The 14,445-nt window shown below is 43.8% G+C and overlaps 1 protein-coding gene across 1 annotated transcript in view; it reads right to left on the reverse strand.

The window, feature by feature from the left end:
* The window catches only part of WDFY2 (WD repeat and FYVE domain containing 2), a 61,297-nt gene that overhangs the window by 21,360 nt on the left and 25,492 nt on the right, over nucleotides 1–14,445 (reverse strand). Inside the window, exons 2-3 of the mRNA XM_056856438.1 lie at nucleotides 11,880–11,947; nucleotides 2,196–2,269 (exon numbers count right to left, since the gene is read on the reverse strand). Coding sequence (XP_056712416.1) covers nucleotides 2,196–2,269; nucleotides 11,880–11,947 — 142 coding nt within the window. The remainder of the gene's footprint in view (nucleotides 1–2,195; nucleotides 2,270–11,879; nucleotides 11,948–14,445) is intronic.

Genomic DNA, 14,445 nt, shown 5'->3' on the forward strand with positions numbered 1-14,445 from the left:
TGACCATCTTTCTGGAACAGTAGGTTTTTACTATTATTGCTATTGTTTAGAAAATTTATATTGCTACCACCTCTGTGACTTGCTTGAGGCAGCTCATAAGGTAAAAACACACACACAATAAAATCATGAACACAACAGTGATAAAATTATTAATATTTAAACAAACCATAAATATCAACAACTACAGCTTAAAGAGATCCATAAAGTGGCTCTTGGGCTAGATGAGGCCCCTAAAAACAACTTGAAACAATAAGACTATAATTAAACGTCTGGATAAAGTGAAATACCTTAGATTGGTTCCTAAAGAATGGTAAAATAGAGGCCAGATGAACCTAATGGGGAAGGTACCACTACTGAACAAGCCCCATCTCTGGTTGCTACACATCTCCAACAGAAGCACAGAGAGCTGAACTTGGGAAGAGGACCTTAACAGGCAGACCTGGATAGGGCAGTTAAAAGTGGTTCTTCAAGCAGCCCAGCCCCACGCTGCTTAGGGTCTTAAAGCTAAGAATCAGCAAGATGAGAACTGAGCCCAGAAACACATATATAAAAGCTACAGCTCTTAACAGTTAGCCAGCTAACTTCTACAATATTTCTGTATGAGCATCTACAATATTTCTGTATTTGCTGGTCAAATGACTGTAAATAAACTGAACTGAATCTGTATGAGCACATGGATCTGAATTCAGATTGATCAAAATGGTTTTTACCTGCAAGGATGACTCACAATTCTTCATTTGTACTCATTGCTTGGCACCATACAAATGCAAGTCAGCATCAGGCAAAATAATATCAAAGCAGGCATTGCCCCGAATCCACCCCAAAGTAAGCAAATGTGGGGTGAATCAAACATGACTCTACGGAGCCTGAAATCCTAAACAGACTTACATAGAAGAATGTCTCACTGAAACCTACAAGGACTGACTTCTGCGTAAAATATGGTCAGGTTGAGGCAGAAAGACAACACACTGAGAATGTTTTTCTTTGCTTCACAGCTCAGAAGATGTGGTGCAAAATACCCACAGGCTGCTGCTGTCTAAGGGCCTAACTACATGGTATACTTTTCCTGGGTCTATCCCCCAAATGAGGTCTGGGGGATCCACTTTGGGGACTCAATTTCCAGCAAACAGGGCTCCGTTTGGACTAGGACTGCAGCATTCACGGTGTAGAGACTTAAGCCTTCCTCCCTGCACCATTTTCCTGTCTTTAACTGGCCCCTGAGAGCCATTTGCCCTGTTAGGGAAACTTAAATGAGCTGATGAGCCAAACACGTACCACAGGTAAATTTCCCTAGTGAGGCAACAAGTGGCTCTCTGGGGCCATTTCAAGTGAAGATGGTGTGGGGAGGATGGGAAAGCCCCCTCCCGCCTTTGTGTACTGTAGTCCCAGTACAAATTGGGGACCCACGTGTCTGGAAATTTGGAAACTGAGTTCCAAGCCGAGAACAAACAGACCTGTCTGGGGACAGAACCAAGAAAAGTATCCCATGTACTTAGACCCTAATCAGTAGTAGCTGGCCAGAGTCACAGGTCTTTTGTCTTCTCTTTCCACGACAACCATATTCAGAGGTTGAATGCATTTTATCTGTATCAGGCATGCAGGCTAACAAGAAACCACAAGTGAGGCCTGCGGTCTGGTCTGTGGGCCTCACTAAGGGCTCCAAGCAAGTTTTTCATCTGCCACTTTGAAACAGTTTCTACTTACTCTGAATTTCAAAGACCGCAAAATGTGATTTAACATTTAGACCTCCTGATTAATTCACCCACGGGTAAATGCCCCTAAAGCCCTATCATACTCGGGCTGCTGTTACTGAATGCAAAAGCAAAGTCTGATGAGGATCCACCATGTAGCTTTCAGTTTAACTTACGTGTCGTTTAGGTACAAAACATAATGATGATGAAGAATATCTGTGATCTTACGTCACAACATTTATTTTCTGCTCAGGTAGGAATCTAGACTTCGAAAACAACGTGGGCTAAAGGGGTTAAGTGCTGCTTCACTGATCCAATTAACAGTACAAGTCTGCTTCTAAGCAAAAACAAAATAAAACAAGAACAACTGATACATCTGGAGATAAACTCAAGAATCTCCTGGATGCTGTTTGTTTTTGGCCTTTACTTAATGTCGCTAAAGAATCCTCAAAACCCACACACGCTGCAATAAAAATTCAGTCAACCAGAATTCTTAGTACTTACTGAAATTGTACCATTGTCTAGACCTACGGACAGCCTCCTCGTTTCCGGGTTAACGCACATGCACGAACATGGAGCTGGAAAACAAAAATGAACATGCTGATAAAGTGAAAGCCCTTATTACACTCATTGCTCTTTGAAAGTCATCTAGCCAGTTTTATGCCTGCTTGAAGAGGGAGAATCTACTATGGGGTGTCTTTTGCCTTAAAACAGGGGGGAGACAACACTCAGCATTTGTACTCAACGGTGGTACACAAGGCCATTTTGTTTGACATGGCTGCTCCTTTGCTCTGCTCCAAAAGCAGGGATGGACAGCAAGACAGCTCCAGGACTTTTCTGGGAAGGGGGTGGTGGAGTCAGGAACTTTGAGCTCATCCAACATTCCTTCTGGTTCTATCCCCCTGACAAACACTTGTCAAGGATGCTCTAGGCTGATCCTGCATTGAGCAGGGGGTTGGACTAGATGGCTTGTATGGCCCCTTCCAACTCTATGATTCCATAAGTGTCACCAGCCCTATGCCAGTAGTCACAGGTGCATAGCGTTATTGCTCAGTGATGTGTGATGCTGCCAGTTGCATGCGCAACACTACCACCTGCCTGAGGAGCAGAAGCCACTGCTGCACCCCTCCTTTGGACAGAGCCACTTCTATGAGCAGAAGGGACCAGGAGAGCCAGTTGGACACAGTCTCAGATAAGCTGCCCCACCCTGCCGCCCTCAAGTCCCTCTGGCCCACTGCCGCTACATTTGGCCACTGGGCACAATTCAGCTGGGCTACTGGAGAAAGAGCTAAATCTAGATGCCCTGCCCAAGCTCCAGAGATGGTTCTGCATGGCATGGTGTAACCGCTCCACCCTTTTTTGCAGTGCTCCAAGCTTTGCAGACCTAAAATGGAGGCTGGGGTGAGGGGACAGAAGAAGAAGAGTTGGCTTTTATATGCCGACTTTCTCTACCACTGAAGGAAGAATCAAACCGACTTACAATCGCCTTCCCTTCCCCTCCCTACAACAGACACCCTGTGAGGTAGGTGAGGCTGAGAGGGTGTGATTAGCCCAAGGTCACCCAGCTAGCTTCATGTTTAGGAGGGGGGGAAACAAATTCAGTTCACCAGATTAGCCTCTGCAGCACATGTGGAGGAGTGGGGAATCAAACCCGGTTCTCCAGATCAGAGTCCACCTCTCCAAACCACCACTCTTAACCACTACACCACGCTGGCTCTCAGACCAAAAGCCAGGCACAGACTGTGGCTGGGAGGTGAAAGGACAGGCTGGAAGCCCATAGGATTCTGAGGAGGGTCCCTCTTCTACAGAGCAGATATGGTTTCAATTGAGAATTTGGAATGTGGTAGTTCTGAAATCGAAAGGCTGAGGGTAGTGTTTTGGTACTCTTATACCAGGGCTTGTTCACAGAGTATCCGCCAGGACCAGACTTCATTATTTTCATACAGGCATTCTAAAGCAGGCTTGTTTTACAATCTCCTCCCAAAATTAGATTTACATACAACCTTTGCAGGATGTCTTCCCCTCCCGCCCTTTCGTTAGCCCGTACATCGCTACCTTCAGAAGTAGACATTCTACTTTTTCACCACTCAAGCTAAAAAAAAATAAAATCTATATCTGCCCTAAAATCAGACTGAAATTTATGACTGAGAGCTGAAGTCCACAACGCAAGGTTGGGCAATGGCAAACCACCTCTGAATCATCTCTTGCTCTAAAAACTCCTTGAGTCCACATAAGTCAGCTGTGACTTGACAGCAAAAAAAAAAAAGGTACGATTTTTCAACGGACCAACATGTTAACTATACGTTGCTGCATAGTTCAAAGTGATTAATCCGAACTAGAAAACGTTCTCTGTCTACCCTATAGACTGCACCCTAGCAACAGATTTAATTACACGGTTCTTCAGCTCTCTTTAATCTTGTTTCACTGAAGAACTACAGTAGCTGTACTACTGTAGTAAAGCAATATACCCTACATTATAGTTTGACAGGCTGTGTGTATTCCCTTAGCAAGAGCAGGTAAAGCACACCCTGCCATTTAGTTACACTCCCTCCTGGGATTGCCTTTTAAAGTCTGCAGGCTTTAATCAATTGAAATTGGTATCTTTACAGGTTTAGTTGTTTATTCAACTGCAGCCAATTTGCAACGGTGGGTAAAGGCACATTTTTAAGGATACTTGGTTCTGGCCTGCTACTGCAGTAAGAAAAAAAACCACAAAGGTGGCTTTAAAATAATGTGGTAGCTTTTTATTTTTCTGTAACATACTCCTAAAGGAAACCATGGCCCTCGATTTGCAAGATCTGAGCAAGGCTCTTAAGGATAGGACGTTTTGGAGGACACTGATCCATAGGGTTGCCGTAAGTAGGAAGCAACTTGACGGCACTTAATACACACACAACATACTCCCTGAAAGAAGCACCTACATTACTGTTTTAATAACAAGCAAGTTTTGTGGTAACTGACTGACTGATCACCTGCTTTCATTAAATCGATTCTTTCATCATCTTCACTTTTATTTAATGGGTTAGCTGTGGAGAATGAACATCCATGCTTAAACACTATTCTAGAGGTAAAGAAACTTTGCCATTTTGGCCCACAGAAGCTAGCCTGGGTCCATCAACGAAGTAACAGTGGTCTAAAATAACCTGTCTATAAAATGGACCCTAACAGTGCTGGGAATCTGGCAACATTTACAGTATGCGAACACACAGGACTGCATAGAACGAGCTGCTTTCTACTAAGAATATTTATCTTGTTTTATTGTGTTTACTCAAATGTTTTAAATCACCTCAATATAACTGTCCCGCAACAGCAGGCTCTTAAAAAGCCAAAATCAATTCAAGAACTCTATTTTTATGCCCTCGCAAACGTAAACAATCTTATCTTCAACAATAAAAGATTAAAAAGCTCTCTATAAAACTCGCTCATGGGAGATTTGTTGCTTCCCTCTACACAAACAGCAAGCTACATTCAGTCTGGCACTCCTTGAGGAAATCTCTGTGTCATGGCTTACATCTCAAGTATTGAGGCAGGGTTAGGAACTGACAGTTTATTTCTACATGCAGTTAAAAAGGTAAAGGTCCCCTGTGCAAGCATCGGGTCATTCCTGATCCATGGGGTGAAGTCACATCCCGACGTTTCCTAGGCAGACTTTGTTTACGGGGTGGTTTGCCAGTGCCTTCCCCAGTCATCTTCCCTTTACCCCCAGCAAGCTGGGTACTCGTTTGACCGACTTCAGAAGGATGGAAGGCTGAGTCAACCTTGAGGCGGCTACCTGAAACCGACTTCCGTTGGGATCGAACTCAGGTCGTGAGCAGAGCTTGGACTGCAGTACTGCAGCTTACCACTCTGCGCCACGGGGCTCCTATATGTGCGGTTAGTACAAGAAAAATATGCTCCCCCCTGTGGCTTTTATCACTATCTGTTGTGGGCTCAGTGTGCAAAAATAAACATGTGTCCCCACAACACACCATCCACAGGGAAAGCCCCACCATCCCCTTCACACACACACACACACGCGCACACACACAGGAAGTCTGAGATCAGTAGAAACTACTCCACTGCGAAGTCACCCCACCTTCAGCATCAATCAAAAATTCCCTTCATAATCAAACTAAGAGTGGAGTTAAAGAATCAGCGTGATTTGCTGAGAAATCTTATCAACACAGATATGTCACATTTTATGGCACCTTCAAGGGTCTGAGGGTTTATAAGTCCTACTGGCCACATGTGGCTTGCCATGGTGTATTTAAAGATGCTTGGACACAACGAGGGAACATTAGATGCTCCAGTTTTTGACTGGAGGTGGTGGCAAGGGTAACGTGGAAGTGAGGGTAGAAGCTCACACCTCTGAATATCCAGCTCACCATGGCTACCTCTAATGTAAAACACTAGATGTGTAAAACAACACGTGGCTTGGAACCGGGCCAGTGTTTTTGGGAACCTCCCAATATTTTGAAATTAGCTTTGCTCCTACGGCAGCCATTTTGTAGCGATGCTGCTACCATTTCCCCCAAATTCCAAAAGTATCTGTGGGCCCTACAAGGTTGGGGCCGCCCGGCTTAGACAAACATGTGTCACCAATGGCTTCAGTGAGATTTGTCTAAAGACAACTTTTAAAATGTAAAAGCAGTGTCAAAATAATATGTAAATTTGATAACGAAACAATAGGCTGTTGTATGGAAGAGATACACTATTCAATAGAATCTTCTGATATACACACACTTTCACACAGCCCAAATAATGCACTTTCAATCCACTTTCACTGTACCTTAATGATAATTTGCAAGTGGATTTGGCCAGTTCACACAGTAAAATCTACCTTCAAAGTGGATTGAAAGTGGATCGAAAGTGCATTATTTGGGCTGTGTGAAAGTGTCCTGTGTGACATTCGATACAACTTCTAGTTTCAATGAAGGTGCTAGCCAAGCATGTGGGGACTGTCCCTTCAGGGACAAATAACGAGCCCTTTCAAAGTGCCCTTATAATCTGATCGAGCAGCGAGTCGCTAATGGAATTTTTGTGTCAATTCAGACACAGCGGGTTTGGCTCCTGGCTGCTAACAGATTTTTTTTACCTGTTCAGACAAAGCTGCTTGCATCTCATCAGCATCATAGGACTCTGCCACTTTTTATGAAAACTGCTTTCTCCCGTTTTCAGTTCTTCCTTGCACATCCGAATCACTCCAGTGTGCCATCTGAACTGCCTGGAGCACTTCTAAAAGGACAGCTATTCCCCCCCGCCTGCCCCCTTTTTTGGTGGTGTGTTCCAGCTTTTTTTTTACGTTCTAAGATGAGTGCTATAGCACCATAGCAATCCAACACGCCCCAATATTGGTGCTATAGCACAAATCTCAGAACTTAAAGAAAAAAGGCGAAAAAGAACACACCGCCAAAAAAGGCGGGGGGGGGGAATAGAGGCACTGTTTGAACTGGCCAGAGTGCTTTAAAGATGGCTCATGGATTGAAATCAGCTGTATGAACGCCCATCTCTATATTGTTTTGCTCAGACAAGGGCCAACAACAGATGACATCCGGTTTAGAACGCTAATCTGAAAGGGGCCCATGTCTTTCCAGTTCCAGGGAAATGTGATCTCCACCCAACAAGAGAATGACTTGGAATCAAGGCTACTGGATACCACACAAGTAAATAACCAGCAGAGAAGTAAAATCAGAAGGTGCCCCTAGGGTGTGCTTGTGTAACGAATGATTACAAACCACAGACTGCAGAACCTGGACAAAGTACCTTACACAATGCAGCTACAAAATTTGGACATTGCGTTTGGATGTGTGCATCCCATGCTCTTAAAACTGTTATGTGCAACGCACCATTAAAAAAAAAAAATCAACATCCGCAGAATTCAGTTAAAGAACAGTTTCACGATGCAGCTATATTGGGGAGGAAACTGTTTCCCCCCATTTTCTGCTTTTGAGGAATTTCCCTTTAGAACAGTAACCGAATTATTGGAACTTTAAATTATTTCCATATGCAGTGTAGCATTTAAGTGCTGGAAGTGTTGTAGGAATAGGGTTAATCTGTTTTTCTTAATCATCCCACAGCGGGTGATGGGACTGGATCAGCAAGCATTGCAAAGATGCTGGCAACACACCAAGGCCAGCACAGTCCTTGATAAGTTCCAGCAAGTTGTCACTTCTAAGGTGTTTCTGCTTAAACTGAGAGAATTCTATTAATGCGATCCAAGTCGACTTGAATTAGTTTTTTTTTATTTAATTTCCAGCCTTGCTTGTAAAATGCATGAGTTATTAACTCATTCAAGATATTACAATTTCCTCAACGCCACCATCAAATGCCATTGTTCCCTCCATTATATTACTCCCTTTCATACTCGAAACCACCTGCTCATCTGAACTCCACAAAAAAGTTTGCAGTCACTGGTGTTCAGCCTCCCACATTTAAGAGCCTACACATTCCCCATTTTAATCATCCGACTCTCTCTCAGACTCTGCCATGTTAGGTCTCTTCAGCTTACTGTCTCTCATAAGAGTATTGAATATAAGAAGAGTGTGGCTGGAGCAGACCAGGGATCCATCTACCGGTAATCCCGCAACTAAGCAGCCATCCAGTTGCCCTGGAGGACCGACAAACAGGGGAGAGAGCCTTCCCCTTGATGCTGTCTCAATGTGCTGATATATAGAGGTTTTCTGCCTCTGGAGGTTCCCTTTAGTCACCATGGACAGCAGCCACTGCAGGACTGATCCTCTATGAATGTGTCTAATCTCCTGTTAAAATCATCTATGTTCGTGACCATCTCTATGACCTCTGAAAGTGAATTCCACAATTCAATTACTCGTTAAGAAGTACTCGGGTTAAATGACTGACATGCGTCCCTTCTCTGATCTTACAGCCTATTATACATGCTGCAGACTGCGCATGGAGCAGCCAGTGGGATATGTTTGGGGAACACAGTACAGTCCTATTTTAGGATTGCCTTTTTAATCATGAGGGCTGGACACCAACCTTGGTGCTTAAAGCAGAATTTCCAGCATTCTCGGGCAATTGCATCTACACTGATACGTTGATAGGTTTATGTCAGAATACTGCAGCAGCCCTAACTGGTGTTTGCTTCTGAAATTCAATTTCTAAGGGCCAATTCACAGATTATCATATGCAGCAACACAGATGAATACATAAAATCTGCTTATAATTAAGTCTTGCAAGTAAGGGAAGGGCTTCCACCGGCCACTCGTCCAGCTTTTCATTTATTCTATTTAACGATAAACTTATTATTACTAAAACCTCTGTGCGTTTTTAAAAGCAAGGATTGAAAAGAGTCACTCAAAATGTGACAAAGAGTTACCTCTTATTGTAGGGAGACAGGGATAGCGTTAACATGTTGGGGAATCTGAAGAACAGGAAATCCCATAGCAGACTAACACCCTACACCAAAAATCATTTTAAAATGTGAACAAATGTAAATCCCATCAACATTATGCAAGATCCACAGTTAAATGATGTATTAGCATGGATGTTAGGAGCCCCGTGGCGCATAGTGGTAAGCTGCAGTACTGCAGTCCAAGTTCTGCTCACGACCTGAGTTCGATCCCCACAGAAGTCGGTTTCAGGTAGCCGGCTCAAGGTTGACTCAGCCTTCCATCCTTCCGAGGTCGGTAAAATGAGTACTCTGTCAGGTTGACTTTGCATTCCTTGTTTCGACTCGGGCTTCAAGGCCGTTTATCAGTGCAGCCGCCAGCTGGCTTTGCTTTGCCTTCCTTCCCAGGGTCTGAAGCCCGTGAGAGCCTGGTACCCCCAACTGCCTGTATTATCATGATATGACTGTACGGTGTCTGTAATTCTCCATATAACCAAGTGCTCCCCCATCTCCTTTCGTTCCTGCCTTTCGATCCCTAAGCTCTGCATACCTATACCAATAAACCAACTCTTCTGGACTATCTGTCTCTTGGTGTGGCTATTGGACTGTCAGGACTAACAAGTGCTTACATACTCAGCTTGCTGGGGGTACAGTGTAGACGACTGGGGAAGGCACTGGCAAACCACCCCATAAACAAAGTCTGCCTAGGAAACGTCGGGATGTGACGTCACCCCATGGGTCAAGAATGACCCGGTGCTTGCACAGGGGACCTTTACCTTAGCTGAGTGGTTTCAATTGCCTTTTTTAAAAATGAAAACTATGGAGCGCGCAGGGGTGCTCTGAAGGTAAAGATGACCTGCTTCATCTGAATACAACCTACCCATTGTATTTCTTTTTTCATCAAACCAGCACAAAGAGGAGTGTGCACAGACATCCAGAAATGTACCCTCAGTCTCATCCCACCAACTAAAATTTCCCCCTCGATTACTCTACAACTAAAGCTTTAATTGTTTCAACTGGTATATTAACTAAAGCTTACAGGCCTGCATCGAAGGAAAGAACCGTAAGACTGTCCACGCAAGAGTGTATTTTGGCCCAAATGCACGTCATGAGAAGTTGACGAAACCCAGAGCTTTCTGACATTACGAATCAGGTTGGCTCGGTCAAGAGATGCTTTTGTAGTATGTAATAGGTTGACTTTGACACATAACCTTCCAGCCGAATATAAGCAGGTGGGAGAACATGCGACAACTGTACAATACTCTTTGATGTGGGAGGTAATGCTAACCAGGGTCCACGTCACACACAGATTCCCTTCTTTTGAACAGGCTGAGACAGCAGAATGCCAAGCAATTTTTCTGCCCCCTCTCCTCCTCAGGTCTTCCTTCAATGTAAAATACAGAGACTATGGATATATTTTAGGAGGTGGTTACAAATGGTACTCCTGTTCCACTGGAATACAACCAATTCTACTATTTCCTCATATAAAGCTTAAAAAAAGAAGAACCACCTGTTTATTCTCACCCACCACATCTAAATTTCAAGACCTATTTTGCTTGGAACATGCCAAGAAAACTCAACTTCTGAGTGCAAATTCTGCTCAATTTGGCATTTCTTATTCAGAGCCTAACTGGGGACATCCCAGGGTCAGGCGGAGAGGTGCGTTCTGTGCTTCCCCGATTTGGACTGGGACCAGCACGTGCTCAGGTCTTCCACCCTACTGTTTTTCCTAACCTGAAATGCGGTAAGGGCCTCAGATTTATTTATTTAGAACATGTTTATAATACTGACTCTCCAGGGAACCTGCTTGAGACGGCTTAAAGAATGAAACATAAAACATGAAAACTTGTTAATTAAAACCCAGCATTTTAAAAACCCAGCCAGAGGACAAAGTGCATGACCATGGGAGTAAAATGCTTGATTAAGGTCTGTTTAACCATTTACAGTTCTTTCATAGACCCTTTCCCTTAACTTGCCACTACCAAGTTAAGCACTGCTTGGATTCTCCCCACCCCCCAAAATAAGCCATGGAGAAGAAAGAACTGTTTCAAGGCCTGGGAGTCACCCTCCCGCTTTTCCAGTCCTACCAAGGCTCAGTGTTCCTCTTCTGGATCTTGGCAAGAAGCACTCAAGGTGAGCCCAAAGACTTTTGGCACCGTATGCAAATGTCCGCACCGTGGCCCCTCAGACTGCTCAGGGCCCAGCCCACCCACCCCATGGGGGGAAGGAAGGCACAACCTCGTCGCAGGCCACTCACTGGGGCCAGGGGCATCACTTGGCACTGCCAGTTGCTGCACACAGAGGAGTAGGGAAGTGACAGGGCTAGTTTTGGTGCCCCTCCACCTCTGGTGCCCTAGGGGATTACCTAGGTGCACCTAATGGGACAGTCAGCCCTGGAAGCACTTTGCAAGAACCCAACCCAGAGCCGCAGCCAACATGCATAATGGATTTACATAGTATGCTAAGCTCTGTGCCACAAAAAGTGGCAGTGAAGACTGAGGAGGGGGAAGGCAGATCATCACCATATGTAATATTAAACTGGCCTGCCTGTTTTCATGATAAAAAGCCACATAACTGGAACACCCACAGAGAAGATGGGTATCTATCTAATTGGGGACCTCTAGATGAATGCACAGAAAAATCCTAAATATCCAGTGTGATGAGTACTAAACATGCTCCAGTAGGGAGGGAATGTTGAGAACAGCTGTCAGTTAAAAGGGGGGAGAAGAGACTTGAAGCTGCTCAACCCTGATAATCTAGAAAACCGTGGAGGGGGAGATCTTGGGTCGGAGCTGGATTTTCAAACTGCCCCCCCCAACAACTTCTCATAGGACCCCAGCTTGCAGGAAATAAATACTTACATGGCATTGTATGGTATATGCTAGGCCAATACTGACCATTGTCTCTCTTCAGCCATACGCGAACCGTTCTGTAAAAGAGGGGGGGGGAAAGGCATCTTTAGCATTTCTCTGTCATCATCAAATCACCTTTTTAAAGCCAACACAACCACACAGATTTTGCCAACAGTGATTTTGAAACATAACCAGTCATGATGGTTTAACCACAGGAGTTCAGATAGATTTTAACGGAATTGGACTTATCAGCCAAAAACTACTCCCAGGCTTGAGTGTAGTCCAGCAGCAAGACCTTTGCAAGTCTAAGTTGAGACCTGCGAGAGTGGAGTTTCTTGACATGGCGGCAACTAATATAAAAGAACAGATCTGGAACCTTGAAATAAGATCAAGAAATAACTTCAAAGTTGCTTAGTGGACAGGCATCCCTAGCTTGAGGTTGAGGAAAGGGGAAGGGAAAATGGTGTTAAACAGGACTTTTCTGTGCACAAGTAGCCTGCGGAAATATCCAAACTAGAGTCTTGGTTTTTAAGGTTTCAGCTGCATTCAGACAACGCCGCATTCAGGATTTCTTCAGATAAAAACAGGGGTTGGTTTCCTCAACACAAACTTGAATTGTAAACTGGGGTTGACGTGTGGACTAGAATCACAATTTGTGGTGTGGATAGGTAGGGGGATGCCAACCAGCCCAGATTGTGGACTGCTCCACAAATTAAGGGCTTCCGAAACCAGAAAGCTTTCAATCGTACTCCATACCAGACAGGAGGAAGTACACAAACATGGAAATAACCCATATTCGTGCCAGTCACCAAAGTTAGCTGTGAACGATGGTGGAACACAGCTTCTCATAATCCTAAATGGATTTAGACAAAGACTCACCACATTCAAGATGTTATTTGCTCACACCAGAGGTAAAGACAACCTCTGGCCTTACTATGTACACTAATTTACATGTGTGTATCACTGATGTTAATGTGGCACTTATTTTTTAAATGCATCCTTCCGCATTTTTTTTAATTTACAGTATTTATAATCCGCCTTTCTCACAGGGACTCAAGGCGGGTTACAAATATTGAGTCAGTACAATCAATAAAATGGGACATGCAATAACCAATGCATTAGGATTTTAGAAGTCTGGAACCGCCCAAAAGAACTGAAGCGTAGCATAAGTATTAACATGACATATTAAGCAATACAAAAATTACATAATAGGCTCCTACTTACAATAAGCTGTACACAGCAGTACAGACCACATTCTCTAATCATTTATCCAGGTAAGTTTGTGAACCTTTTTTTTGCAGCCCTGCTATAAACGGTACTCAAAGAACTACACAAATTTAAAATGTGTGCACACAGAAGATTATGGCTAGCAGGAAGGGAAGCCAATTGCCTCTCTTAGAAGTTCTAATACTAGGGGGGAAAGCAATTAGGAACAGCAGGAAGCATTCTGGCTGCATTTACTATTAAGATACCCTAGCTCAGGCTAATACTTTATACAAGACATTAATCCTTCATGTTGGAATACATGATATGCCGCGTACAGCTCAGAGACCATATGTTGTTTCAGACACTTTTATACATTTGAGCCGATTTCATTTAGCTGTACTATATGCTTCTTTTAAGAGGCTTCTAACCTCAAGGTTGTGTCTGCCCCATGATCCTACATCTAATAGCTTTTTACCCTGTGTAAAGCAATCCATTCCACCCTGCATGTACTTATACCGCAATTGTGGCAATAATTACAGTTATTGAACGACAGGGTCCAATTTGAAGCTATTCCTGGCAGGAGAGCTTGATGCGACACAAGAATTTAAAATTCCTAACATGTTAATATGAGGAGCAATGCAATGAAGAGTGTTTGAGAGGTCAAAATTACTGTTATGTGACCAGCTGATGACAAGCTGGGGAAGATGTACCGTTGAAATTAGCAGTGGAAAAACATATATTTAATCCAGGCAACTCTTAAGCCATAGTAATTAGCAACGTTCTGTGAAGACATGTGTGGCCAAACCAGTGGCGCCAGGTTACAGCATCTAACATAAGACTTGAACGGCACTTTTAGAGCTAGCACAGAGGGTTTAAAAAAAATCAAATTCTAAGGTCTTCCCAAACTTACTGCAAAATGCATGATTGTTCCTAAGTTGTTGTGATGGGCCCTTGGTGCCTTACCCATAGGTAGCACATTGAGTGCAGAAAACATCATATTTTTTTTCAAACAATAAGCAGAAACATTCCAAAAAAGGACGATTAGTTGATTCTTTTTTTTGTTGCCTTTGCCGACTGGGTCCCCAACTTTTTTGAGTCTGTGGGCACATTTGGAATTCTGACAAAGCATAGTGGGAGCAGCCACAAAATGGCTGCCACAGGAGGCGGAGCCAGCCACAAAATGATTGCCACAGCTTAACTTCAGTGACACAGTGGAGATTCAAATCAACATTTTAAAAAGTCTGAACAGTCAAATCTCCAGTAGTCAATTAGAAGCCTTGATGAGCAAAAGACTTATCCCTCTTCCTAAAAACACTTGGTGGGCAGCAGAAAAGGTGTTGGCGGGCACTGTGGCACCTGTGGGCACCAC

Source organism: Euleptes europaea, chromosome 10 (assembly GCF_029931775.1).
Source record: "Euleptes europaea isolate rEulEur1 chromosome 10, rEulEur1.hap1, whole genome shotgun sequence".
In the NCBI taxonomy this organism is placed as follows: domain Eukaryota; kingdom Metazoa; phylum Chordata; class Lepidosauria; order Squamata; family Sphaerodactylidae; genus Euleptes; species Euleptes europaea.